At 50.8% G+C, this 27,875-nt stretch overlaps 1 protein-coding gene across 3 annotated transcripts; it reads right to left on the reverse strand.

The window, feature by feature from the left end:
• Positions 1 to 619: 619 nt before the first annotated feature.
• Positions 620 to 27,830, reverse strand: kif19 (kinesin family member 19). Of its 3 annotated transcripts, none has more exons than XM_067245358.1 (20): positions 27,792 to 27,830; positions 26,791 to 26,871; positions 12,522 to 12,632; positions 12,348 to 12,435; positions 11,328 to 11,464; positions 8,419 to 8,544; positions 7,947 to 8,141; positions 6,430 to 6,576; positions 6,182 to 6,304; positions 5,876 to 6,032; positions 5,455 to 5,629; positions 4,968 to 5,166; positions 4,309 to 4,579; positions 3,955 to 4,076; positions 3,711 to 3,868; positions 2,808 to 2,913; positions 1,958 to 2,081; positions 1,366 to 1,757; positions 1,087 to 1,255; positions 620 to 741 (listed from the first exon to the last, which is right to left on the reverse strand). In XM_067245358.1, the coding sequence occupies exons 1-20, from the start codon at positions 27,828 to 27,830 to the stop codon at positions 629 to 631; spliced, it is 3,033 nt and encodes a 1,010-aa protein (XP_067101459.1). In that variant the 3' UTR covers positions 620 to 628. The 3 variants fall into 3 exon arrangements, with proteins under 3 accessions (XP_067101459.1, XP_067101461.1, XP_067101458.1); XM_067245360.1 differs by having other exon boundaries at positions 629 to 739; positions 1,079 to 1,255; XM_067245357.1 differs by having other exon boundaries at positions 629 to 738; positions 1,063 to 1,255.
• Between the last annotated feature and the right edge of the window lie 45 nt (positions 27,831 to 27,875).

Below are 27,875 nucleotides of genomic sequence, written 5' to 3' on the forward strand. Positions count from 1 at the left end.
GTCAGTATTGGTTTATCACATCAAATGTGCAATTACATTCACTGCCTTCTCTGTCACTCCTCTTCAGATAAGGCTGGGTCTAAGGTAGGTCAGATGAACCCCTGTCTTGTTAGTTCAACTGACTCACACAACACAATGGTGTCTTTGAAGATTACAGTGTTAACATTTCTAACAAATCCACTCAGTAGCTTGACATAACATTGACACATTGTAGTTCATGAAAAGCATTGACTTTCGTCCCCAAGCTATCTTTAATCAACTACAGGTCCTGCAGGTCATTCTTAGAAGCATGGGGGGGGAGGGGGTCATCTACAGGGTGTACTGACCAGAGAAAAAAACATGTAGGACAGTCAGGCATACACACGTTTTTTGGGGCCCATGATGAGGTCATACTGTCTTTACGCTTTCTATTGGTGAGTCTCTGTGATCAGCCCAAGGCATAAGGGGAGGAGGGGGGGGGGGTTCCATTAGGCAGATCACACTCCCGGTTCTCCCTCTGTCGGTGATGTAGAACGAGGGGCTCATCCTAGACCTCCCTGCCCAAAAAACAAGCTCCGAGGAAGGGAGAAGTCAGCGAATTTCCCTCCAGGCTCAGATCAGTGCTGGTGTTGGGCTGCCTCCCAGGTCTTCAGTGCCTGCGTGTGCGCTGGCCCCCGGCCCCCGTGGTGGTGATGTAGAGCAGAGGCTGCCTGAGCTGGGATACACGCTTAAGGGTGCTTGTGTGAGCCAGTGGGGAGGCCTCTGAAAAAGACAAGCCAAGCGTTAGACCAAACTCCAGCACTGGACTGACAATAAGCCACAGCTCTGCTTAGTCCAAGAGAGCTCGACATACATTTACATTTAGTCATTTAGAAGACGCTCTCATCCAGAGCGACTTACAGTAAGTACAGGGACATTCTCCCTGAGGCAAGTAGGGTGAAGTGCCTTGCCCAAGGACACAACGTCATTTGGCACGGCCAAATGACGTCCCTAACCGCTCAGCCACCTGACTCCCGACATATACCACCAGACCGTCATGGAGGCATCTTAAGACAACCGTTATCTATCATTTATTAGTCTGTTATGAGATGGTGAAGGCTGCCTGACCTGTTTGCTGGCTGTTGTGGGGCAGCCGGACTTTGGTGAGAGGAGGGACCCCCCTGTGCTGAGGGCGGAGCAGGGGGGCTTGGGGCTGGCCATTGATGTGGAGGTGGGGGTCTGATGTACTGTCCAGAGGGCGGAACCGTTGTGCAGTAGTGGTCTTTGACTGAGGCAACTGGGGGATTCAAATAGTATACGCGTTAAGTTTAGTTTGCCCATAGGGAACTGTAGTTCACAATCCAAAGCCAATGACATCAGCCAGTGGATCAAAAAACAAACACTCACCGCCTGGCCGGTGACCTCGAACGAGCGGGAACGCCTCTTCCTGCGACGGGATTCGAAATCCTGATCCCGGGGGGTGGGGATCTTGGGGGCGGGTTGGGCGCGGTGGCGCGGGCGTGTCCAGGGGCCCTGGGGCCCGGGGCCCTCGCCGGTGCTGCTGGACAGATTGTCGTCAGAGGTGGCGTGTCGCAGCTCTGGGCTGGGCTGCCGGCCGTGGCGCAGGGCCGGGCCCCTGGGGGGCGCCTCGCTCAGGGACAGACTGCTCTTCTGCTTCTTGGGGTCCAGGGGCGAGGGGGGAGGGGGCAGCCGGAGGGCGTCCACCTCCAGGGCTTTGGAGCGTCGGCGGGCGGCCTTCACCGCGATGCTTTGGACGCCTTTCAGGATCTGCTGCCTCTCTGAGGAGTCGAATCAGATTTGACCAGACTTCAATAAACACGGCTTATACCAACAGTTCTTCCTCGGGTACAGTTCAAATCCAAAACACTGGTTTCCACGCTACCTAGCCATCGATCTTTAAATAAATCTTTAATTTCCTCCGTCCGTCCCCTTTCCCTGTATCTCCGTGGGGAGTGACGGTTGGGGCGGAGTCTCTTACCCTTGCGTGAGAGGGGGACATCGGCGCCCGTCTCGCTGCTCTCGGGGGAGGAGTCCAGATGGCTGCTGACGCTGTGGCTCAGGTGGTTGTAGCTCAGGGCGCTCTCTGGGGCGGAGGGCTGCAGCTTGAGAGCACACGTCACGGAGGGTTACAACCACACACAGAGAGTAATCACCACACACAGAGTAATCACCACACACAGAGTAATCACCACACACAGAGAGTAATCACCACACACAGAGTAATCACCACACATGCAGAGTAATCACCACACACAGAGTAATCACCACACACAGAGTAATCCCCACACACAGAGTAATCACCACACACGCAGAGTAATCACCACACACAGAGTAATCCCCACACACACAGAGTAATCACCACACACAGAGTAATCACCACACACAGAGTAATCACCACACACACAGAGTAATCACCACACACGCAGAGTAATCACCACACACAGAGTAATCCCCACACACACAGAGTAATCACCACACACACAGAGTAATCACCACACACAGAGTAATCACCACACACACAGAGTAATCACCACACACAGAGTAATCACCACACACAGAGTAATCCCCACACACACAGAGTAATCACCACACACAGAGTAATCCCCACACACACAGAGTAATCACCACACACAGAGTAATCCCCACACACACAGAGTAATCACCACACACAGAGTAATCACCACACACACAGAGTAATCACCACACACACAGAGTAATCACCACACACAGAGTAATCACCACACACACAGGATTACAACCACTCCACATGTTTTATCATATGAAACCCTAGTTCCCCAGGGCAGGTTCATGTCCCAGGTGGGCCTCACCTCCCGGTTGCCCTGGCCGTTGATGTGGATGGGAGGTGGCGTCATCACCACCGACTGCTTCATCTGTCGGGCGTGAGGGCTGTTCCTGAACATGCGGTTGTTGTCCCTGTGTGCGAGAGGAGAGCGTTGTCGACAGACGCCCTCGACAGAGACGGAGGCGCTGTGTTTGGGTGCAGTGGTTTCCAACCTGGGGTCCGCGCCCCCCCCCCCCCTCTAGGGGGTGCCAGAGTTCACAGGGGGGGGGGGGGGGGGGGGGGGTATGTAATCTCATTTGCTTTGAGGTCAAACGTGCATAAAATGTTCCACTGTAATTTAATCGTAAAATGTATAAATTTTTAAATGTCTTTAAAAATCATATGCTTGCATTGCCAAGTCCAATCTAAAAAAGAATAATAATGGCAGAGAAACGTAAAAGTTTCAGCTAGCAGCTTGTTCTTCCTGTAGTCAGATCATCAGTATTTTATGAATGAAACAACATGTCTAAGAAACGTAAAACTGCTGAGGAGTCATCATCCAAAAATTTTTTTTTATAGCATTTTACATTATAGCTCTGTCAAAACCAGTGTTCACATGATGTGCATGTGTGTATGCAACAAACTTCCCCGTTTCAGTGAATTGGTGTGAGGGAGAGCAAGGAAAGAGCTATATAGTGTGTGTGTGTATAGGCCTACAGTATATCATAAACAAAGATAACCAGGGTGAACCAAAGAGAAAAAGAAAGAAAAACTATAATTGAAGAACATTTTACCAATAAACATTTTGAATGAATCACTTTATTTTTTCGGTGTGTGTGTGTGTGAGGGGGTGGAGGGGGGAGTCAGGGAGGGCTCTGCTTTTCTTCGGTAAAAGTAGGGGGGCTCCAAGGAAAACCACCGGTTTAGTGAACGGGGCCCAGGTTCTTACCCTACTGGCTCAGGTAGGATTGGGGGAAGGGTGTGTCGGCGGGCCCGCCCGCGCCTGTTGTCGGAGCCCATGGTTCGGATGCTCTCCTGGTCCGAGTCCAGCTCCGGTAGGTGGTCTCGGACCCGGCAGGGTAGGGTGATCTTGGGCAGGGAGCCCTCCTGGAGGCAGCAAGGGGAAGGATTGAGCATGTGTGGTGGTGTGAGCTTATATGTGTGTGTGTGTGTGTCTGTGTGTGTTTTCCTACCTTGTAGGTGCGCCCGGTTAACTTATCCAGGGCCATGGCTCGATTCAAGTTTCTCTCATCCAGCTCCCTCAAGTACATCTCATACAGGTCCTGGAGGTGGGGTGGGACCAGGAGGCTGTGGTCTGCAACACACACACACACACACACACCAGGTTAGACTACTTTCTATAGGAGGACATAAAGGAGGACAAACACACGCCCTCTCTTCACTGGCTTCATGTGGAATGTTCAGCATTCTTTCTCCGAGGCAGGCGACCTAACCCAGGCCCGCTCGACAACACATCTCAACGACTTCCGGCGTAAAGCGAGGATGAGGAAGCGTTCGTTCACTGCGGGGGGGGGGGGGGGACGCACCGTCGATGAACCGCCTCTGCTGCTGGATGATCTCGTCGCACAGGAGCCTGTGCTGCTCGTAGCGCTGCACCACAAAGTCCTTCTGGCGGATCACGTTGTCCTTGAGCAGGGCGTGCGACTGCATCTCGGCGTTGCCGATCTCCAGCTCGTGGACCTTGCAGAGGAGGCCCAGCACCTCGCGCTGCTCCTCGGAGCTCACCCGGCGGGGCAGGAGCTCCTCCAGGCGCTGGGCGCGCTCCCGCAGCTCCAGGAAGCGGCGCTCCAGCGACGCCTGGTGGACAGGAGGAGGAACGGCGGGTGAGATGGGTTGTTGGTGACGGCGGCATGTCATGGTTTATATTGTTCTGCTGTCAAAGGCTTTGCTGTACTTTTTTAGGATGTATGAGTTTTGAAATGAATACAATTGATCAAATAAATGATCTACTTATAAAGATTACTTTTACGTTTATCGCACATGTTCATTTGGACATGTATTGATAGCTGTGAGAGTACAAAGATGAATAAATACAACGTCTTGGTCTTGTTTGATAAGACAATTTCACAGAAGAACCACAAATGTGCTGCACCTTCATTCCATTCCAATGCCATAGTAAGTGTGCGCTTGTGTTGCTGTCCGGCTCCCTCTAGAGGCCGAGGTTGTGTAGTGCAGACACACGCACCTTCTGCTTCAGGATCTTTTTCTGTTCCGCCATGAGGGTGACCAGGCTCTCCCTGGCCATGGCCACCTGCTGGGTCTCGGTGCTGTCGGGGGGAGACTCTGGGGAGTCCGAGTCCTTCTCACTCTCGTCCTTGTTGAAGCTCTCCTTCCTCCTCTCGGCTCGCCACTTCTTCCTGCGACGGCTTCGCTCCTGCTCCCAGCTACGGAGGGCAAAACGACGAGAGGGGATAATGGTATTGCGTTCATGATTGTTTGTTCCTTTAACCCTGGACACCTGTGCTCTTGGGGGAAACAGACCAGATTATGTGAGGAGAATTTGGCTCAGGCCAGACACAAGGCCTCGTTTGACAGGAAATAGTTCTATTGCTGAAATAAGCCAGACCTTTCATTTGGGTCATAAGTCATAGCCAGGCATTATGGCTCAAAAATATTTAGGTCCAGAGCCAACAATGTGCAGGGAAATCACAACTTTCTCTTGGGACACTGACTCGGTGACGGTGTGCAGGTGTTTGGACATGTCCAGCTGGATCTCCATGTTGCTGTTCTCCAGCTCCATCAGGCTCTTCCTGATCTCCATCTGCTGGCGGAAGGCGTCCAGGAGCTGTTCCCTCAGCTGGTCCATCTCAGCCCGGCTCTGCTGGCTGGAATGAGCCTGCACCTCCGCTATGGAGAGGAGGGGAGAGGAGAGAGGAAGGGAGGAGAGGGGAGAGTAGGGGACAGGAGAGGTGATTAGGGGAGATAAGAAGGGGACAGTCAAACACAAACGCGTCCTCGTGCTGTCCTCACGCTACACCAGCTGTTCGATTTCCAAGGATTTGGACGGTGAGGCTTAGGCGTAAACAAAGTTTGGGAACATCGTTGGACTGAGTGGCGGGAGAGGAGGGCAGCGAGCCAGGCTGGGGGAATTACCCTGGACGTGCCGGATGTCCGCGCGGTCAGAGCTCAGCTGGCGTCCGGCCTGGTCGGCGATCTTCTGCTTCAGGCGCAGGATCTCACTGCGCAGCTCGGAGATGATGTTCGTGTACTGAGCAATGTGGTAGGACACGTTCAGCAGGTTCCTCTTGACCTGCGGGGGTGGACCACACGGCGAGCTGGATTAGGAAACGGGCAGCGGTGGAAGAAGGGACGGGGGTGGAGGGGGGAGAGGAGGAGGGAGGGGGGCTACTGGGGATGTAAAACATTTTTGGGGGGGTGAACACACAACACCGAGCTCACCCGCGTCCGGATGCTCTTGGCGCGGTCGGCGTAGGACAGAGTGTTCCGAGACTCCTCGAAGGCCAAGGAGGCGGGGCTGATATGAGCGATCATCACCGTCCGGCTGTTCCCGCCCAGCGAGTCCTGCCAATCACAGACAAGTCAGGCCACGGCGAACAAGCCACACGCTGACGCAGCGGAGGGAGGAAGGATTCGGAGCAGGCCTGTCATCGACACGCGGTCGGTCAGTGGTGCGTTTGGGTTCTGACCTTTAGCAGGCGCGTCAGCTTGCTGTCCCGGTAGTTGACGTACTTGTTGCCATGCTTCTCGCTCAAGGCGTTGATGCAGTTGCCCAATGCCAGGAGGGAGCGGTTGATGTGCGCCCCCTCTTTTAGCCTCTGACCCCTGTTTTGAGTCTGACAAAGAAAGAAAGAGAGAAAGAGAGCGGTCTTTGTCGTCAAAAGAAACCAGCTGGCGCTCCAAAACCAACAATAACATTCTCAACCAGCAGAGGGCGCTACATCTCTATATTTTTCCACCCTGCCCACCTGCCTGCCGTTGCCCTCCACAGCCTCCCACAGTATCCTTCACCAGGAGAAGCCCACACTCCACACGGCATCCACATCCAGACAGCACACAGCCCTGTCCTCCACAGCCCACAGACAGTTCCCTCAGCAGGGCTGATGAAACACTCTTTGTTCCCCATGAGCTTAAAGGACCGCATACTGGACGTCCACGGAGGCCATATATCCACGTGAGCGGTTAACCTTTCAGTCTCCATGGTAAATAAGTGCTTTCTCCCTTTAGGCGTGATTTAATGTGTTTTTTTTTCTCTCATGTTGCAAGGATTGTACGAGGAGGGGAGGGGGGGATAGGAGGGGGATCTGACAACCTTAATAAAGATGGTAACGCAAAACATTCATCGTGAGTGGCATGTCAATGTGGATAACGAGGCCGGCCTTGATAATGTTTTGAGGAGCGGGGAGCAACAAATTGGACCAGCTAATTGTTCTTTTAAAGAAATTCCGCTGCCATCAAAAGAGAAATGAACAAAGTAGCCTTTATGTCCACTTCTTTTACGGCATACACTGAACACATCAACACGCCGATTCCCATTGTTGACAGTCTTGGAATGACTCCATAAGTGTTCTATAAAACCATTGGAGTACCTAGTTACAGCAGGGCAACCATTTTGTAATCCCGACATAGAGAAGCTGATATCAAGTATCATGAGTTGCATAAGCCCTACAGAATGCAATAGACACATTACCCCTCCTAGGCCCTTGTACTGCATGGAGACTTGGTGTACTGTCGGGGGCCTCTAGGATCACCTCCCTGGTCTTATATGAAAACAACAGGAGGGGGTGTGTGTGTGTGTGTGTGAGCGAGCGTGTGTGGGATTGACGCCAGAATGTATCGCAGAGGAGAGAGCACATAAACTCTCTCTCCTTCTCTCTCTCTCTCTCTCTCTCTCTCTCTCTCTCTCTCTCTCTCTCTCTCTCTCTCTCTCTCTCTCATTCTCTCTCTCTCTCTCTCTGTCACGCACACACACCTGACCCATGGAGCTCTGGAACCCTGGCACGTGCCCATGCTAGTGGCTGTACTCTACTCTCTGTCGGTGAGACAGAGAGACCTCTCACGTAACGGGCTCACAGAAGGAGAGAGAGACACATGCACCAAAGCACACACACACACACACAGCCCTCGGATCCTCCCAAACGTGCATCCACCCAACCGCAAACACACCTTCAACACGGGCCCCTAATTCCCCCCCACGAGCCGTTACCTGCGAGGCTCGCTCGGAGCCGGCCAGGTCGATCATGAAGAGGCGGGCGAAGCGGACCTCCTGCAGCACGTCTGGAGAGCGGCTCTGCTGCCTCACGGCCACCTGCAGCACGGCGTGGGAGCGGGACGACGTCTGATTGGCCGCCGTGGGCTCCTGGGTGCGCTGCTTGTTCCCTTTCATCAGCAGTTCCATGATCTGACGCACACACACACACGTATATAATTGTAACGCGAGGTAGCCTAGTCGTCAATCAGAAGACGCCGTGCAAGGCTTGCTGAGGGAACAATTTTAGTTTTGATTCGCTGATGGCACTGTTGAGGCAGTTGGAAAAAGTCAGTATTCATGCATTTATCGCATTCTATTCTGTTAACAAAATGGGTTTGTGTGTCTGTCTATGTGAGTGTGAGTGTGTGTGCATTTGCATTTCCATGCTCGTGCATATGAGCTGATATCAGAGTTGGGGGTTGCTCACCTCGCGCGCATTGATGGTGGACACCTCGGTGATGCCCGCCACCTGGATCTCCCCCTTGGAGTCCTCTCTGAGGTCCAGGAAGCCCAAAGACGGGTTCAGAAGATCCCGGATCATCTCGTTGTAGATCTAGAGGAACAAGGAAGCAACGCAGGGTAGATGTGAACACACAACCGCCTCCGCAATCCCTACACACGGGGTATTCCAACACCACTGTCACCGTTTAGTGGCGGCTCACTTTGGGTCCGTGTAAGTATTTTTTGAAGTTGTTTGTTTAAGAAAGGTGTTTAATCCACGGAGCAGGGTAAACAACTCATTCAGACTTCGTGGCCTTCAGGGTAGAGCTCAAAATAGAGACCAAACACGGCCGTTTGTTATTTAAGCAGCTCTGCCTTGTGAGGTTCTGTCAGCAGAAAGGCAGGTTCCTCTCAAGATAATATCATCTGGGGTAGACTGTGATTCTTGGTGGGGAGCCCACTACCCCCGCCCAAAGTGTCAGGTGGAAGGTGACATCCCAACCTTGCCGCCAGGAAACTGAGAGACGGAGGAGAGGCGGATGGGATTAACAGTGTATCCGCTGTTAGAGAGTGGAGGACTCGTAATTCGCTTCCCTGAATGACCCTGCTCGCTAACTGAGCTAACCCAGACCCAGCCCCTACAGGTGGGCCAATTCAGATGGAAAACAGGGCATTTTATCGGGTTGTTCTTTCCATCCCTATGAAGGGCAGGAAAAAAGACATATCCTCTGGTTAAGGGAGGGAAGCATAACAGATGGGAGAGAGTGTCCGTTTATAGAAGAAGACATTTTTGTTTATTTTTTATTGTCCAACAGCGCAATACGCGCGCTGGGGGCAGTGACACGTAATATCGGATTTGAGTTTCTGTTTATGGATGTGTGCGTGTGTGCGTGTGAGAGAAACAGAAAGAGTGAGAAAGCCACAAGAAGCAGCATCTGGCGTGACGGTGAGCAGGAGGAGATGTGTGTGCATGGCCGGGCAGGGCCGTAAAACACCTAAGCTCTTTGTGGAGGGAGTTCAGTGGCAACCAATCGCTCCCTAGAAACGGCAAACACACACGTCACAGACACAGCTCCAGGGCAAGCTAAGCTAGGACCACAGACCAGAGTAGGACCACAGGACCAGACTAGGATCACAGACCAGACTAGGACCACAGGACCAGGCTAGGACCACAGGACCAGACTAGGACCACAGGACCAGGCTAGGACCAGACTAGGACCACAGGACCAGACTAGGACCACAGGACCAGACTAGGACCACAGACCAGACTAGGACCACAGGACCAGACTAGGACCAGACTAGGACCACAGGACCAGACTTGGACCACAGGACCAGGCTAGGACCACAGACCAGACTAGGACCACAGGACCAGACTAGGACCACAGACCAGACTAGGACCACAGGACCAGACTAGGATCACAGGACCAGACTAGGGCTACAAGACCAGGCTAGGGACACAAGACCAGACTAGGACCACAGACCAGACTAGGACCACAGGACCAGACTAGGATCACAGGACCAGACTATGGCTACAAGACCAGGCTAGGGACACAAGACCAGACTAGGACCACAGACCAGACTAGGACCACAGACCAGACTAGGACCACGGGCCAGCTTAGAACACATGTTACAACTCACGGAAGAGACCCTTGCATTGGATCTCATGATCCGCATCTCTCTACCCAACAGCTCAAACAGTCCAGAAAACTGGTGGTGGAAACACATCTTCCCAGTGTGTCTTTTCGCTGTCTCACGCCACACTCCCCCTCGCTCTTTAGAAAGACATGATTGGTGATTGTACACAAACAAAAATGTGTTCACTGTGCATCTCTCCCACATCTGACGATGAATAGAGGAGTGCTCTTTTCATGCTCTGTTCTTCATTAAAACATGTCCGTCATCTGTCTTTCTCTTGCTTTCTTTCACTCGCTCTCCGGCTCTCTCTCTCCTCCCTTGAGCTGTCAGTCTGAACAAGTTAAAATGATGCCGTCTGAGTCACTAGTCTTTGTTATATGTGTTACTGTTATATCCCCATCCCGAGTTTTCTAAAGGAAGAACATTTTTGTTATTCTATTCATGCGTTACAAGATGGCTGCCGCTTGCTGGGTCTGAGCTGTTGTTTCTTATAAGATACCAGAGGGGAAAATACTAAAACAACATATAAACTTGAACATGTCCAAGGTCCTGTAAGAGGAAAAGAATCGAGTTAAACATGTGTCTACTTACAAACCCCCCTGAATTCCTCTTTTAATTCCATTACATGAATAGCGTTAATCTAATCCAAAAGCAATGGAGCAAACACAATTCCAAGTCTTCCTTAATGTCATTAACACTGTTTAGTTTTGTCCTCGGCTTTTAATTCCATTAAAAGGATTTAGCAATCAAGCATGATGTGTTCACCAACACAGTGGCTGTTTGTTAATGAAGACCACCATTGCCAGTGTCAATATTGTCCCAGTCCACACAGACTCAGGTCTGGGTTTGCTATAACTCCCCAAACAATCAATTATTCTATCACACAGTCACTGAGATAATCTCTCAGCCAACCAGACATCAACTGGACTCAACCAATGAGAGTTCATTGGCAGATAGGCAGACAACATAGAATGCTAGTGGCCAGTGGTTAGCAACAGTTTTATCAGTGATGGATCTTCTTATTGACGGTAATAATCTTATCAGATAAAGTGGGCTTGTGTATCTGGGCGGTGGCCCTTTATGGGCAATTATTAACACATGACAACCAGTCATGATCTTCACCTCTGATGAACTCGGCTAGGAAGAGAGAGTGTGTGTGTTTCAGTGTGTGAGAGGGAACGGCATGTGTGGTCAGGTTTGATTGGTTTTATTATATCTTTGATTTGGTTTTTCGTAATATTTTCACGAAAGCGGACTCACCTCCAGGTAGGACATGGAGACGCTGTACTGCATGTCATCGCTGGTCTCCTCAATGGCGTGGAACAGGTCGTTCAGAGTACGTACATAGATCCCTGGTTCCTTGTCTGTCCCCAACATTGTATACGTCTTCCCACAACCTACATAGAGACACACACACACGCCACAAATGAGTCAACAGCTATTACAGCTAGTCAAGCTTGATTCTTTGAAAAGCTTGGCTCTTGGATCTTGGTTAGAGACCTTATCTCTGGGACCGTTTTACAGACAAACACACAAACACACACACAGGCACACAGAGGACTGAAATCCCTGAGTTTACTTCTACATGAGCAGACATGAAGAGTGAGGAGTTTTATGACTTCTGTGCAATGAACAATTGAAGGTAAAGGAAGATGTGGGAGGAAGAGGAGGGAAGGAGGAAGGGAGGGAGGGGGCTGGACAGAGCTACGGCACAGTAGCAGGAAGAGATTCCAGTTGGGGAAAGGCCTGGTCTGCTGTTGCCGTCTGCGCTCGACTCATCCACAGGTGTCACCCATGGCAACACCTCCCTCTCTCACCTCCCCATTAAAAAACCAGGAGGACTCCTTGACATCAGCTTCCCGTCTCACTGAGGAAATCCACAGACCGGGCCAATTAGCCTCCCCGGACGACAGGCTTTCATCAAAACAGCGGGAGATGATATGGATTGTGACTGGAATCCTTTGACGGATATTAGGACAACAGGAAGTGAGCTGGGTAGTCGGTGTGGGGGGGGGGGGGGGATGAATTAGCCCTCAAGGACATCCTCGCTGGCTGACAACCGAGGCTGGGGGGGAGCCTCAGAGGACGGGGGCTCGAGATAACAGGACGAGAAGATCAGCTGCCCTCCACTTACTCCATTTACTCAGCAGTAATCGTACAGCAGGAGCATCAGCCGTGAAATTGAAGGCAGACAGTATGTGAAAGTGGGTCGCTGTGTGAACAAGCAGTCGGGACGTATCGCACACACAACACACACACACACACACAGTACACACACACCTGTGGGTCCGTAAGCGAAGACAGTGGCGTTGTAGCCTGAGATGAGGCCCTCAATCAGGCCCTTGGTGGTGGAGCGATACACTTCCTCCTACGCGGGAACAGAGGAGAACGACGTTAGCGACATCGCGGGCCGGCGAACGGCGTCTCGAACGCACTCCGGAGCCATCCTCTCACCTGATTGGCTGAGAAGTCGAACGCCACATCGAACATGTAGGTCTTCTCCCTGGAGCGGTTGGCACGCAGGATATCGTCGGGGTCCTCCATAGGGTCCCTGAGAACCACCATCTAAGAGAGAGAGAGAGAGAGAGAGTGGGAGGGGCAGAGAGAGAAGGAGTTTAACGATTGGCCATTACGCAACGTACAACCATCTCTCTTTGTTGGCAGCAGCTGGATGTTGTTATCGCACAGCAGCAGGGCTCGTCAACCATATGGCATCTGCATCGACCAAGCATCCTCCGAACACTTAACCCTTGTGCTGCCTTCGGGTCACATGACCCAAAGGTTCACAACGAACCATCGTTGTGTTTACCCAATTTTACCCAATACAAAAACAAATAAATAGCATTTTCTTTTAACCTTCGCAATGTGGGGGGTCTGAGACAGCCCGACGGTTAAAAGAAAACGTTTTTGTATGCGGTAAAGTTGTCGCAATACGACGGTGGGTCACAATGACTGATGGGTCAGAACGACCCGAAGAGAACACAAGGGTTAAAGGCCCCCCCTCAGCCCTCAACCATGAATGTATGCTGACGGTCGCCCACGGCTCCTAACGACCATCGCACACGCGGGCAGGACGGACGCCATGTCCAGCAGGCGTGACGAGGGCAGGCAGGGATGATTTAAGGGATGACAGTCCCCTTTTTTAGCCACCCTGCTCACGGGGACGAGTACAAAAGACCTGACGTCGGCGAGAGTGTCACCGCCGCCTCCACAGCACCCCCCCCCCCCCCGAACACAGAGAGATTGACGGAGGACATTGTGTCCTCCGTGGCATTTACCGGGGAGAGAGAGATAGGCCGGAGCCATCATCCACAATCATCCCTGACGAACAACCCCACTTAAGGCCATTCAGACCCAGGCTCGCTTTCAACGACGGTCTGCAGAGGCTGTACAAAAAGGGAACAGCACGTTGTCGGGCTGTAATAACCATAATAATGATGACGACTCATTAAATTACACCGGGGGGGAGGGAGAAATGGCGAGGCGGAGATATTTATTCACCTCGCTAAGTGCTGGAGAGTGGGGACCGAGTTCCCTTCACCTCCGCCACCGATGAGGAAACTTTTCCCGGCCAGCAGGACGCTAACGAACGCGACGCTTGGGACTCGGTACGCGGCTCTCGAATATTCACCGGGGGGGGTCGAAACGCCGCGCTGCGTTCACCGCGCGCGAGGGGTGGGGGCGGGGGAGCGGCGCGCGAGGCCTCAAGACGCGCGGACTCGGCTCATTTGATGACACCCCCCTGCCCCCCCCCCCACACCCTCCAGTGCCAGGCCGCTCACTTTGAAGCCCCTCGATTGAAATTCAAGAGGCGAGATCTGACTTTTAAACACATACTAATTACGGAGGGCGGGGGGGGGGGGGGGGACTGAGCTCGTAATCAGCACACATCGGAGAGGAGAGAGGGGAAAGTGAGGACATGAGAGAGGGACAGATGCCCAGAGCATTTTGTAGGGGCACTGCAAGGAAGAGAGAGAGAGAGAGTGGATTGGAACCAAGGGGCCCTGCGGTAAGGCCCAAGGCTACAAGGTGTGCACACGTGACCGGTGAGCCACATGGGTCGGCTTTTCAATAGCGCTCGTCTTTGTCCTCTCTTTACAACCCTTCTTTTCTCTGTCACTAATGGTGGCGAGAGAGAGGAGGTGAAACAGGAGAGCAGAAGAAGACTGGATTGTGTTTGTGACCGCCGAGGGTCCGGCCAGGAAGTCTGACAAGTATCAGGTCGTGACAGGGGCTGATGACTGCAATGCTAAATACATGTTCTTCTCTGACCTTCTAAAACCAGTGTACACACACACACACACACTCAAACAGCGATGACGTACCAACTCAGTTCAGGTTTCTCAGGAAACAGGCTGTTGTAAGCGACCAAGTGGGTGTCTGTGGCCAGGGTCGGGGCCAGGGTCGGGGTCGGGGCCAGGGTCGGGGCCAGGGTCGGGGCCAGGGTCGGGGCCAGGGTCGGGGCCAGGGTCGGGGTCGGGGCCAGGGTCGGGGCCAGGGTCGGGGCCAGGGTCGGGGCCAGGGTCGGGGCCAGGGTCGGGGCCAGGGTCGGGGCCAGGGTCGGGGCCAGGGTCGGGGCCAGGGTCGGGGCCAGGGTCGGGGCCAGGGTCGGGGCCAGGGTCGGGGCCAGGGTCGGGGTCGGGGCCAGGGTCGGGGCCAGGGTCGGGGCCAGGGTCGGGGTCGGGGCCAGGGTCGGGGTGTCCTGGGTATGTGACCAGGCCAGGGGAGAGACTTCCACAAGAGTATCACTCCATCTCTCTGCTCGGTGTCTCCTGCCACACCACATAACCTGCGTGTGCGCGTGCGTGTCTGTGTGTGTGCACCATTGTGTGTTTTGAGAGAGGGCTTTTGCACAGACGAGCATATGCATCTTTGCAGCCATGTGTGGGATAAATCGAAGGATTAACCACTGGCAAATCCTAATCGGTATAGAGACGGTCTTCCCCTATATTACCTTATTAATATCTTATACATTATAATATATACAGTTTTTTTCTTCATATTAATACAATGATTGACATCAATTATTTTCTTGCAGTTATGTCTCCTTTTGAGTGTATTGCTCCAGTCCCTGTGCTTAGACAGGGACGAAAGCTGCCAGGGCCATATGAAACATGAGACAAGTTCTGCTTTGTGCATTCATCTGCCTTCTTGTCCCAATGCCAGCTGTTGTTTCCTATCGCAACCTTCTCTCTGTGTTCATTACGAAAATGAGCTTCCTGACCTTCATGTTGCAGCACACCATTTCCGTGGTTTTGATCTATTCATAATTCAGAGTCCTATTTCTTGTCTGGTGTTATTTTTTCTTCCCTCAGCTGACTGATAAACGTGTTTAAACTCCAGAATGTAGACAGAAGACATACCTTTGGTGGAAACAGATCTTTCCACCAAAACAGACTTTTTCCCTTCCACACATGCCAAACACCCTGTAGGCACACAGCCTGAAAGACTGGGGATGTGGGTAGCTCAGTAATAAAAGATGTAGGACAGTTATGCGAGGAACAGTAGGACATGGACCATTCCTAAGTTAATAAAAAGAAAGTATTGACTGGCTGGGTTGGCACAAGATAAGATATCCATGTATAGTATGCCCTACATAGATCTGTTAATCCCTACAGAGATCTGTTGGCCAGTAAGAAGCGTTGTGTTTGAAGTGTCCTCCGGCCAATCAGCTTGGGTCCAGATGTCTTGGGAGTGATTGGGAGCACCAGTTTCACATCCTTGTGACTGTGTAGCTATGGATACAAACGTTGACCTTTCACATACACACAATATCCTTTCATCCTCAACCAGCAGGTCCGGACAAGCAGGGCGGCCGAAGGCTTGGCTGACCACATGGGAAGGGGCACGTACACTCCCACACTGTGTAAAGTCTGGCCTTGACAGAGGTAGTCAGCAGATAAGGTGGTAGTTCTGTGGTGGTCGTCAGTCTCAACCCAGCTCACATCACCACAAAAAGCTACAGGTGAAAGTGGAAGGACAATAAGCAATCAGTTCTCCATCCATTCCCTGATCTGCCCAGCGATGGACAACTGCACAGCAACCGAACCGCAAACAAACCGGACACAATACGTGCTACCCCCTCCCCCCCCCCCCCCCTCCCAAATCAAATATTACATAGACTTCATAGTTGATGTTAACCAACCCAACTGACAAAGCAGTGGGTAAACAGTGTGTATGTGTGTATTGTGGCACCATTGTCCGGCGGTAGTAAAGTACACACACACACAGTCCAGTACAGTTCACTGCCGTTCAGTCCTCAATCACACTGAGGCGACGACCAAGACCCAAGGTACACCAGCCTGACTGCCAACCTGCTTTCCCAGAGAGCAGCAAATTATTCTGCCATTGTCAGGGACAGGTGTTCACCCCGCTGAGCATATTTCTAAAGCCCAGTGGAGATAACAGATGACATGGGGGTTGTCACGTACGATTTCCCCACTGCGCAAATGGCCGGGCCTGTAAGTCTGTTTTAACCAGTGGCCTGGCTTCACTTCCCCTCACTCCTGAATTATTGATGCCCCCAAAGAAGGACACGTCAGTCGGCTGGACGCAAACAGGGCACGGGGCCCGACAAACACACGCACACTCGCGGGCCGCGTGCTGAAATGGAAAGCAATTTCCTGCTCGACGGCCCAGACAAAGTAACGTCTTTCTTTTCCTCAGGGTGCCAAGCGGCAACAATAGATGTCAAACCCGCATAGCCACCGCTCAGTTAAACGCGAGGCTCGAGACAGCTTCCGGACACAAAGGGCGGGAGCGTGAATTTAGACACCGGCAAGCATAAAGAAAGAATAAACGGGAGAGAGAAGCCTTTTGAAATATTAATGCAGAGGCATGGCACCCATCACCTCAAGTCATAACAACAGCTTGCTTATGCAGCGACATGAAACCAATTAGTTAGATGGTGTTATTCCGACACTATAAAAAGCGATGGGGGCGGGTGGCACGGATCGTGATCCTCAAGGCTGATAGGGTTTCTCACCGACGGCCGCGGCGGCTCAGCGTCGGGCCGCGACGCTGACTGGAGCGGCGCCCCGTGCCGGTGCCACCGAGACAAGCTCCATAATTGAAGGCTTGGGTGTGGTTTCACCTGCCTGGTGCTCTCTGGTTCTCTGACCCCTTCCCATTCAGAGACACACACACACACTCATGCCAAGTACTGCACACTCATGCGGGTATTGAGGCGGGTAGACGTCTCCACATGAACACGAAACGTTATCAGATGGAGGTATTGATGACACGAGAAATATCCAAGGTAATAAATGTATAGGCTTCCAACTTCAACCAGGTGGTTGTGTCACAAACTGGTAATGACATGCATTCATCTCATTAAGATATAGCAAAAGCACTGAGTGCAGCTTAAGGGGGTGACAGAGCTTAAGCTGTGCGATGCTGACTTGGCTCTCCCACCAGGCCCAGGTCCAGACCCTGATAACCCAGTGCTGGTGACGAGGAGCATCCTGTAAACATCCTAACCAGAGGATTACACTCATCCCCTTGCCAGAAGCACACAGGCCACAGTAGTAATCAGCCCCCTCTAAGGACATCAGCTCATGAGAGAGAGAGAGAGAGAGAGAGAGAGAGAGAGAGAGAACGAGAGAGAGAACGAGAGAGAGAGAGAGAGAGAGAGAGAGAGAGAGAGAGAGAGAGAGAGAGAGAGAGAGAGAGAGAGAGAGAGAACGAGAGAGACAGGCAGACAGACGGGCAGGCAGGCAGGCAGGCAGGCAGGCAGGCAGGCAGGCAGGCAGGCAGGCAGAGGAATGGTTTGTAATCAACGAAGGGCAACATGGCGCATGGTGAAAAAACTTGCCACATATGTGGGATAGAACACGCTTTTAACACGCTACACAGGATAGTGATGAGTCCCAGACAACCACGTGGCATGGAAGAGCAGGTGGTGGGAGAACACTGATCATGTGGAGCAGGAACAGATGGGCAGGGGGGTCTGACTCCAGGAGATATCTCTATGCATGTGGAGGGATTGTGTTGCGCTAACGGGTTTTGGGACACGTATGTACCTGGGGTTTAGTGCTTGTTTGTGTAGAAGCGGCTGAGCACGCATGGTGGAGATAAAGAATAAAAGGGTGTGTGTGTGTGTAGTGACACCATCCCCTTCTAATCCTCTCCCCCATGGCGACTCACGGGTTGCCATAGCAGCGGGGAGGTGGGCATGGCACCCCTCTCGGTGGAGGCGCACACAGACAGACACCTGTTGCCATTAGGCTAATGATGAGGAAGGGTGGGCCATCTGGAAGGCAGTCTGAGGCCCCGTGGAGAGAGGGGCCAGTAACTCACACTGCTCAAAGGCGCCCAGCAGCTGTCCTTAGCTGCGAGTAACACACACACACACACACAAATACACACCAAAACAGACACTGGTTTAGAGGTACAAGGGGGATTATCTTCATCTTCCAGTTGGAGTCTCTCCAGCCCTCCTTCTCTATCTATCTTCTCATCTTCGGGATGCTCTCCTCCTAAAGACCTATCACTGCGCTCTCGCTCGTTTGCATGCGTGCGTGGGTGTGCGCCACATGCACGTGTAACAGGTGTCACTGGGTCGCTCGTCAGCATCGCCCACCTGTAAAAGTCCGCGGTTGGATCGCAGGGTCCTCTGAGTCACAAACGTTATGACTACCTTTCATAAACAAGGCTTCAGCTAGGCTACTGAAAAGCTAGCAGTTCGAGGGGCATGAGTGGGCGGTATTTATACTGAGGAATGAGGTTAACCAGTTCAGCTTGTTACATGTGTGCGCATCTTGCCACATAACCTTTACCCAGTTCTCTATGACGTCACGCCTGGTGCCACAAGTCGTGACATCAAACCGTCAGAGCCTGTTTAAGAGGTAATCTGTCGAACACGTTATGAAATCAAGCATGAAAATAATCCAGGACCTTTACCTGGCAACCTTTACCTGGCAACCCTTTCAGAGCACAATCCGAACTAGAACTAGAAACCCCCATCCCCCTCTCCTCCCCATCCTTCCCCGAACCCCAACAATGGTATATCCCGTTTCAGGGGCTCTCCATTCTAGCTGCACTGCTGTGGACCGGACCGTGTACCCGATACAGGGTGCTTAGTTGCAGCTCAGTCACTCTTTTGCCCCTGCGCTTACGTAAGCAGTCTACTGTCCGTCTGTGACAGAGGGATCAGAGATCATACACGTGCACACACACACCCATGAACACAGAGGCCTTCAGGCACACACACACACACTGCTGCAATAGGATCACTGACCACTTAGGCAACCAGAGGTCTCAGAAGGTCAGGACATGGAGGGTGAGACAGGCTCTGAGCCTCCATCTCTCTTGTTCTTTGAACACGTCTCCATTGTGAATGCTCGGCATACCGAGGTCTTGCTCCAAGCTGCAAACAGGTACATTCTCATCATAGAGAACGAGCCATTAAGTAATCATAGCAGTCATTATACTGTACCATTTCATTATACTGTACCAGTCATTAAAGTGTAAAAATTATCCTGCCATTCATTATACGGAACCAGTTATCATACCAGTCACAATGTACAGGTCATAAAACCAGTTATCCTACTGCATCAGGCATCATACCAGTCATTCTACTGTACAAGTAATTCATACCAGTCATCATACTGTACCAGCTATCATACCAGTCATCATACTGTACCAGCCATCATACCAGTCATCATACTGTACCAGTCATTCATACCTCATTCATTATTCCAGAGCAAAACAGTCACTTAGTGTAAGTTGTCTGACGAGGGCTGTTGCTGCACAGGCCCCAACACGCCCTGAGCAGGGCCGTGGCAGTACACTGATCAAGATCAAAGAGACGACATGTTGGCAAGGCGAGCCGGCCAAGGTGCACAGCAGTCTGATTTACTGAATCCACTTCCAAGCTGGAGAGAGAAACTCCGGTCCACCGTTTCCCTGATGTGACACTGGCTACCCGCTGAGGAACACCCTCCTACACACTGAGGGAAGGAGGAACTCATCACCCTCAATGTCATCTAGCTATGAAGGAAGAAAACTCTGTTTGTCCGACTCGATTCTCTTGAGAAGCGGGCATTGTATGAAGTTGAAATGTGCCAGGTGTATTGCTCTGGAACCAAGGACATGCAGAGTCACGTGGAAGGTTGTTTGGATGAGTGGAATGTCATTTCTTTTCTCATGAATTTTTTGGGGAAATAAATACATTTTGTTCGCCACCGTAACAAGCTTGCAGTCGAGTGGTCCACATCGTAGGCTGTGTTTCTTTGCTCATAATGACTCATAACCAGCACAAATAACATGGAATCTTGGATTTGGGCCACTTTCATTGTTTGTCCTAAATCAGAATCAGATCTGATTTGGTTCCAGTCATATTGGCATTCATGTGACTTTTACTTCACTCTAGAGTCTAGAACAACATTCCTCACAATTCTGTCCTGGCGGGAGTCACTTGGTCAATACAAACATGGAAGACATCTGCGATGAAGTCAGGCAGGGGGGGACACAGGGGGACCCATTGAGGTATCAGACCTCATAAGGAGTTGGGGTGACACTGCTGTACAAGCAAGAGTTGAGTGGTCGTATCGTAACCGGCCTGCGTTTTAAAAGCATATCCACAAATTGATTGATTGAAATGAACGCGCTAGTGGACGATGGTCTGTCCAAGTGAGCCACATGGAACATAAGGTTAAAACACTCGTTACGGGGTCAGCCGAGCACAGGGAACTAGGACAAGTCCCAATGATAGAGACAGCGTCACACGCCGATGGGGGCGGGAGGTGGCTCGAAACAAAGGAACCTTAAATAAAGTCAAGGCTGCAAGCTGCTCCTGCTAATGAATCTTTCCATGGCGATGCCTGCCAGTGGACGAATGTTTGGGTACAGTGTAGGACAATGCGTTCGGAAACAGCAGCTGATTTATGTCGAGAATGTACAAAAACATTCTGCCCGGTAACTGTGTGTCTCACACACTCAGCTCTGAGCCAATCAAATTGGACCACTTTGTCTCAACGTCTCTAGTAGCTGATAGGCTATCAGCGATAATAGCTGAGATCACCATTAGCATTGGTCTTATAACTATTACATAGCAGCCCTCATCTGGCAGGGATGAGGGCTATAATATGGTCTTAATAGCCTCCAAGTGCCATGTAGAGAGGTTTTGAAAATGCTCCATAATCACTCCACAAAGGAAGTTGCTTAGAACCATGTGAAGACACACCATTTCAGAGTCACACACCTAACAAGCCTCCATTAGCGGGTTGGAGGAAGGGAGAAAAATACAGTAGAACGCCCCAAAATGTCACAAAATAGACCCAAGACAGACATTTCACACCAGGCGAGCATCTCGAACAAGAGAAAGCCCTCAGCCAAATGTAGTTCTCAGCGAGAGATGAAAGGGATGGGTCTCCACACGGCACTCAAATGGGACCTTGGAGTGCACTTACAGGAAGCAAGTGTGAGGTGTTCCGAGTGCCCTTGGCTCGAAAGAGGGCCGCCCTGCGCCACGCTCCTCTTAATGGAGCACACACACGGGACTGCTGCTCTTAACGCCCACACTCGTCACATGGTCCGGCTGATTCACATCCCCCCCCCCCCCGATATTGAAAATTCCTTGAATTCCGTTCGTTACCATTTCAATTTGAGACTTTTAGATTATTGAGATGAGATTGTAGCATCCGCGATCTGGTAAACATTGCTGTTGATACATTGATCCCTCTTGGGAGCTGCCTCCCTCTGCAACCAAGGGCTGTGGGAGGCACTCTCCCCTGTCTATACACACACATACACACAAAGAATATAGAATCATTCTTTCTTGCATCTCTCCAACGCTCCCTCCCTCCCTTCGTTTCACCCTCGTTCTCTGTCTCTCTCTCTCTGTCTCCTGGTAGGTGATCTGCGATGTGTAATGTGGACCAATGAGGCGAGAGCGTGTCTGACCCCTGCAGTGACCTGCTTCCTGCTTGTGTAAGGGATATTAGGTGGCCTGAAGAGAGCACACAGGATCACTCTGCTGCTGATTCTGTTTCAAACTCACTGCCAGCGGGCACAGAGACACCCCTGGCTCTGTCACACACACACACACACACACACACACACACACACACACACACAGACACACGCAGAAGTGCACCCACAAGCAAAGACACATTCTGAAAATCTGGGGAGGGCTGTAAGTTTGTTTAAAAAGGTCGCATCAGATTTTTGTCTCTGTGGGATGCGGACCTCAGAGAGAGGCGCACCATGTCGTGCAGCTCATCGAGAGTCCACCAGGATCAGCCCTGCACCTCCGTCCAACCTCTAAGCCTCGCCACTTCAAGCCTGCCATGCCTAGCAGCCTAGGCCCTTCCGCGTCTAGCCTACTCCATTAGCGCACCACGGCAAGTACATCCAGGAACTATAAAAAGTGAAACACCAGCAAAGGATAGAAAGGGATCGAGCTAAGGTCTGGCGCAGTTCAAACAAACACACACGCACAAGCTCAGAAAAGGCTTTCAGAGATGGGGAGAGAGGAGAGTCGATCCACTTAAAGCCGACCAGGCTGCGGTACCAGCCACTTTGAGGGTCAGACTGTTTATTAGTGCTCCACGTATTAACCTGGCTACAGGAGACACACCTGCTCCCACGACGCAGGCCCTCATCCCTCTTGTTTACCTCAGTCTCACTTTGCCAACGGACTCATCTCATTGCCGGCTTCACCCTCCGTGTGTGTCGGACAGAAGGATAAATCTCTAGCCTTGCTATTAAATCAAATTAAAACCGTTTTATTTGCAGTCCCCCACCCCCCTCCCCCCTCTTGTTCTCCTGCCCAGAACCTATTCAAACACACAGCCTCGTAAAAAAGACTTCTCTCTGTGTTTGGACAGTCCTCTCTCGGCCCTCTAACCAGCTCTTTGTGTCGCTGTTCAATTTTAGAATTCGCCCCTGTGTCTCCGTTCAGCTACTGAGGAGAAACGAGAGGAAGTGAAACTGGAGACTTTAACAACGTCGATGCTAATCAGGCTAGCAGTTACTTCTTTCACCCGTCATGGTCCCCCACTCCTTCTCTTTTTCTTACTCAATATTTGATTCATGGTTTGAGAGTCTCCTGGTCCTTAGCAAGGAGATGCCCTTTTTTTTCAGAACCAGTCTACATTGTGCACATTCATGGTGAAGCCCGTTAGAATCTCCTTTTATTGGGACATCTTTGTTGAAGGTCGATCGAAACGACGCAACGTTCAGGCTCACAGCTTTGTTCTCCTCTGAGGAGGAATTTGACGATTCACGGCACCTCGTTCTCAGGTGAGCATTCTGCTGAGGCGGAGCTGAATGCATGTCTTTGTTTGCCCGGCTTCTGCGTGCCTTCAGAAATTCTCACACAGCCGAGCTGTTTTTTTCTTCTTCTTCCTTTCTGAATCTCCCCTGTGTGGCATCAATGAGATGTTTTTCTGAAAGACAGTGTTGCGCTGGTTTGAAAGTCTCTTTGGTGTGTCTGGATCTGGTTTCTTCTACAGGGCAAAAAGAACAGACAAACAGATTGAGGGAGGAAAAGTTCACGGTGTAAAGCCGGCATTAATGACTTTGCAACGTACGGCTTTGACATGTACAGTCCACACAAACAAAGTCTCTAATCCCTACACAGACAAAATGGCCCCTGGCCCCCAACACGAGGGAACATGTTGACTGTATTTCGGCCCGGCCAACGCTCCCCCTAGGGGGGTGAAGGGCAGCCTAGCTGTCCGCTGCTTGCTCTCTCCTCCAGTCCAGCTGATCCTCCCCTTCTCAGGACTCTACCACAACACAAACAATAGCCCTAACCTTGTCTGGCTGTATCCATGGAGACAGGGCCTCCCCATAAAGCATTCCTCAGTGTGTGTGTGTGTGTGTGTGTGACAGTCTTTCTCTGCCAGTGGGGCCTGTTAACTGGCCCTAAAGCTACAGGAGCCACATCCTGTGTGGCACTCACTAAAGCTGTCACCCAGACCAACACCACGCTAGCAAGGCAGGACGACACTCCCACTGCCCCTTGTTTTACTAGCTACGAGCTAGCCCACATGAGACACAAGGTAACACTGTCAACACTACAGTACATGGGTCTACTTGACTGAAGGACGGTTTGACAGGGAATGTATGTTGTCGACAGTGTTGTTTGTGCAAACGGGGCACACCAACAAGGGTGATGTCATCCTAATTCCGTCGTCCCTTAATGCCGTTCCTTGTACCGGTAAACGCTAAGTACAGCACAGGACACTTGTCCGAGGACGGTCACGCCGCCTGTGTTTGTAGCCACACGGTCCAATCTGCTGGCTGGAGCCTTTGGCTATCTCCGTGAGTCTGAGAGATTGAGCTTATCTATATATGGCTCCGAGACTCTCCAGGTGACTCCTCCTCGAGGAGTCCACCTTTATCCTGTGCTCTATATGTGTGACTCGCTAACGAGGGGTCAACACTCTCACCCGGTGTGGACGTGTCGTGAACGACGCACAGGGAGTGGTCCTTTAAATCCAAGAGACGGCGAACTATGTTTGCGCTTGTTTGTGTTTACGTGTGTGAGAGAGCTTCGGGTGAAACCTTCTCTCCTAGGACTGAACCTTAGGTATCAGAGTGAGTTATCTTGAGCTTATTTATGTCCTCAAGGACAATTTTAAGGTTAAGAACTTCTTGCAAGTTTCCAGTTAATATTCATCATCAGCTAAATAATTCGAACACTGGACACCAGTTACAGCACCAAACATACTGTACCTTACCGATGCCTTCCGTGAGTCTTACTAGACTGTTATTGTGCGTTGAACAATAGAATGGTTACGCAAGTCTGGTGTGATGTGACCTGAAAGTCCCAAACTAGCTGGTCTGGTCTTTTAACTACCCAATAATGCCCACAGCTAGTCTATTATATAGTATTGTATAGTATTCATACTGTATCAAAATACTATATAAAAACACTATATACATACTACATAAAAATACAAATTATATTTTGAGGCTGAGGCCAGGGCCTGGGCCTGGTTCTAAGACTAAGGCTGGAGATAAGGAGCGGTCTTGGGCCCTGTGACAGGACCCTGGGCTCAGAAGCCCCAGGGAGCAGGTGGCAGCAGGCTTACTCTGTGCTAAAGCCCCTCCAGTGAGCTCATCCTCCTCAGTCCTAGATTACCCGGCACTGAGTTGTCTGCTACCAGGGCTAGCGGGCAGCGCCATGCTAATCTGTCTCAGCCTGTCTTTACCTGGGAGCATGTGGCACCATATGGGGCCTGTTGAACAAACAAGTCTGGAGGGGGCCTTTTTAGCCGCTGTCAGCTCGGTGTAACTGGCGTGGATTTGTGCAGGAGGGCAGAGGGCAGAGTGTGTTTAAAATGTTTGTCTGTGAGTGAAACCCTATGTGTCACTCATTCATGACAGACTAGACGTCCATAAGCCCCTCAAAGACCTTTCAATAAGGTTATTGCTGCTCACTAGAAGACAACCTCAGGTAATCTCAGTACTTCCCAGTACCTCCAATTTGAAGTATTTACTGCAGCAGTATCGACAAAAGGATTCTGTTGAAGTTGTCATATCCGGTACAAGATGAAACAATATAGCTTGCACTCATTTCATTTCACGGACCTGCATTTTCATCATTCCGCTTGATGCACATGGTGAACTCTTTGAACTGAGTCAAGAGTTGGTAGTCAACGTAGCCACCACCAACAACAACAACATTTCTGTGTTGGTTTGTTTGTGTCAGCATGACAAACTCTGTCCCTGTGGGCTCATCGCCCTGCTGCTGATGTCCCTCTGTGTGTGTGACAGGGACCTGCCGACTAAGTCATCCAAGAATCATTCAGCTGCTCCAGAGACGTACAGCGAGCCTGTTCCTCCCACACAACACAGAGGGATTATCATTTCCAATTCCCAGAAAATCTCCCGTCTTCCGGGACAGAGCCATGGCAAACATCTCATCATCCGTTCCCCCCCTGTGGCCATGATCATCATCAGGGTCACCTGACTCACCTTCATCATCGTCACAATCATTGTTTGAAGCTAGGTGGGCCTCATTAGTGGAACACCTACAGGGTGATGATGGGATTTTAGGAATGATATACTGTACCTCCTAAGGAATATGCATTCTCCTATCCTGTGCTGTGTATCAGCACCGAGTTGGACAACTCCCCCAAGGAGATCTAGGCTACGGATCTGAATCCCCCCCAACCCCCACCCTGGGAAAAGTGAAGTGAATCATCTATTCACCATCAATATAGAACGTAAATTTGCATTTAAATTATGCTAGAGAGCCTGTTATAGTATATGACCTCATAACCTTAGTTAAAGGCTCTTTAACTCTCACATCAATTTTGGATGGTCTCTTTCTAGTACCTTCCATATATCCACAGTGCTTTCCTCCTGAAATCAGAAGGTCACTTTCCCGACTGACTCTTCTGTTCACCTCAGATACAGCGGACTGTGAGTCATCCTGTTGACAACAACGCACAACGCTGCCAATATTCGACACCTGACTTCAAAATGAGGCCGGGCGGATCTCCTCTGACTTTCTCGGAAACGTGGGAGGAGATGTGAGTGGTACCGGACCCCTCCTCATCCATTATAGAGGTAAACCAGGCCTTGTGACAGGGTGAGGAGTTGAGGAAACCCCCCCAAAACAAGTAGCCTACAGTACAACACTCACAAACACACAAACACACACACAAGATATATACTTCAACAGACACACGGAGATACAGACACACACGTACGCACGCACACACATACACACACACGCTGTAATAGTATGCGGAGGGCCTCTGACCTGGTCATCCACTCTGTGGGCCACAATGGTGGCTGCCTCTTCCTGTTCCGCATCGCTGAGGGGTCGGATCCGCAAGGCAACCTGGGAACAACAACAACAAGGAGGTCAGAGCTTCGAACGCCGTTGTATCCTATGACCATCTCAAATATACTGAACAGGATTTGACAGACAACAGCAAACCCAACCTAGTGTTGATGAACTATTGTTTTGTCATAGTAGTAAGGACAACATGGATCATCTGGTGCCTTCAAATCCCTCTTGGAGCAGAAGCCCTGGGGCATGGTTGGTGACTTGCTGAGAACAAGACATGGATTCCTGTAATGTCGACGACATTGTACCATTTTACCATGTATTGTCCCTACTCCCTTCGCTCCATAGAAAAACATATAGGAAGCTTGGGGATTTCATTGTGTTCTGCTGGGAAACGTATGGGCTATTGCTGATAAAGGAACTTACAGTAACACTGCATCCCTATGTCAATAGCAGTAGAAACTGAAGAGGCAGAAGGGAGCAGTGTCATAAGGAAAAATATCGATAACGCCAATAAGATATGTGTGCAGTGGAACAGTGCATCTTGTATGAATGCACTGCCTTAATGGATTGTGCCGCCAGCTGTGGATGTTTGCTGAAGTATCACAGTAATAAAAAAATGACAAATATTCATAGGGTGCTATTCAGTCAGAACCTCCAAGAAGACTGTAGTAACAACAGTAGTGGACAAGAGACCAGGGAACTGAAATGAGCAGGCTGAATAATTCAAATCTATGTTACAGGACATATCATACAGTAAACAGGTTCTACTGTATGTTGTCCAGAGTTTGTAGAGATAAAGATTAATAATGTTATAATCGTCATTATCAACGGTATTGAATTACATTAAAGTAAACCAAATAACAATAGACATCTGAAGAATGATGCCCAACTCCATGCGCAATATGCCAACAAAAATACACAGACCTATCAAATGTCAATCAACACAAATAGTCATTTAGTCTACTTACAGTGAGTTGCTGATCCTTCGTTTCCCCTGTGTCCTTCATGGTCACTTCTGTTCAGAGTGCCCTCAACTTGGGTGGAAAACTGGC

The sequence above is a fragment of the Osmerus mordax genome, chromosome 10 (assembly GCF_038355195.1).
Source record: "Osmerus mordax isolate fOsmMor3 chromosome 10, fOsmMor3.pri, whole genome shotgun sequence".
NCBI classification, from domain to species: Eukaryota; Metazoa; Chordata; class Actinopteri; order Osmeriformes; family Osmeridae; genus Osmerus; species Osmerus mordax.

Bases quoted from the DNA above. Each gene is read 5' to 3' on its own strand.
- kif19 (XM_067245357.1), bottom strand. From the start codon at position 27,830: ATGAAGGACACAGGGGAAACGAAGGATCAGCAACTCACT. The intron at 6,033-6,181 runs GTGAGCTCGGTG...CCACCCCCGCAG, and splicing joins CCAAGAGCATCCGGACGCGG to GTCAAGAGGAACCTGCTGAA. The intron at 4,077-4,308 runs GTGCGTCCCCCC...TGTGTGTTGCAG, and splicing joins GCAGAGGCGGTTCATCGACG to ACCACAGCCTCCTGGTCCCA.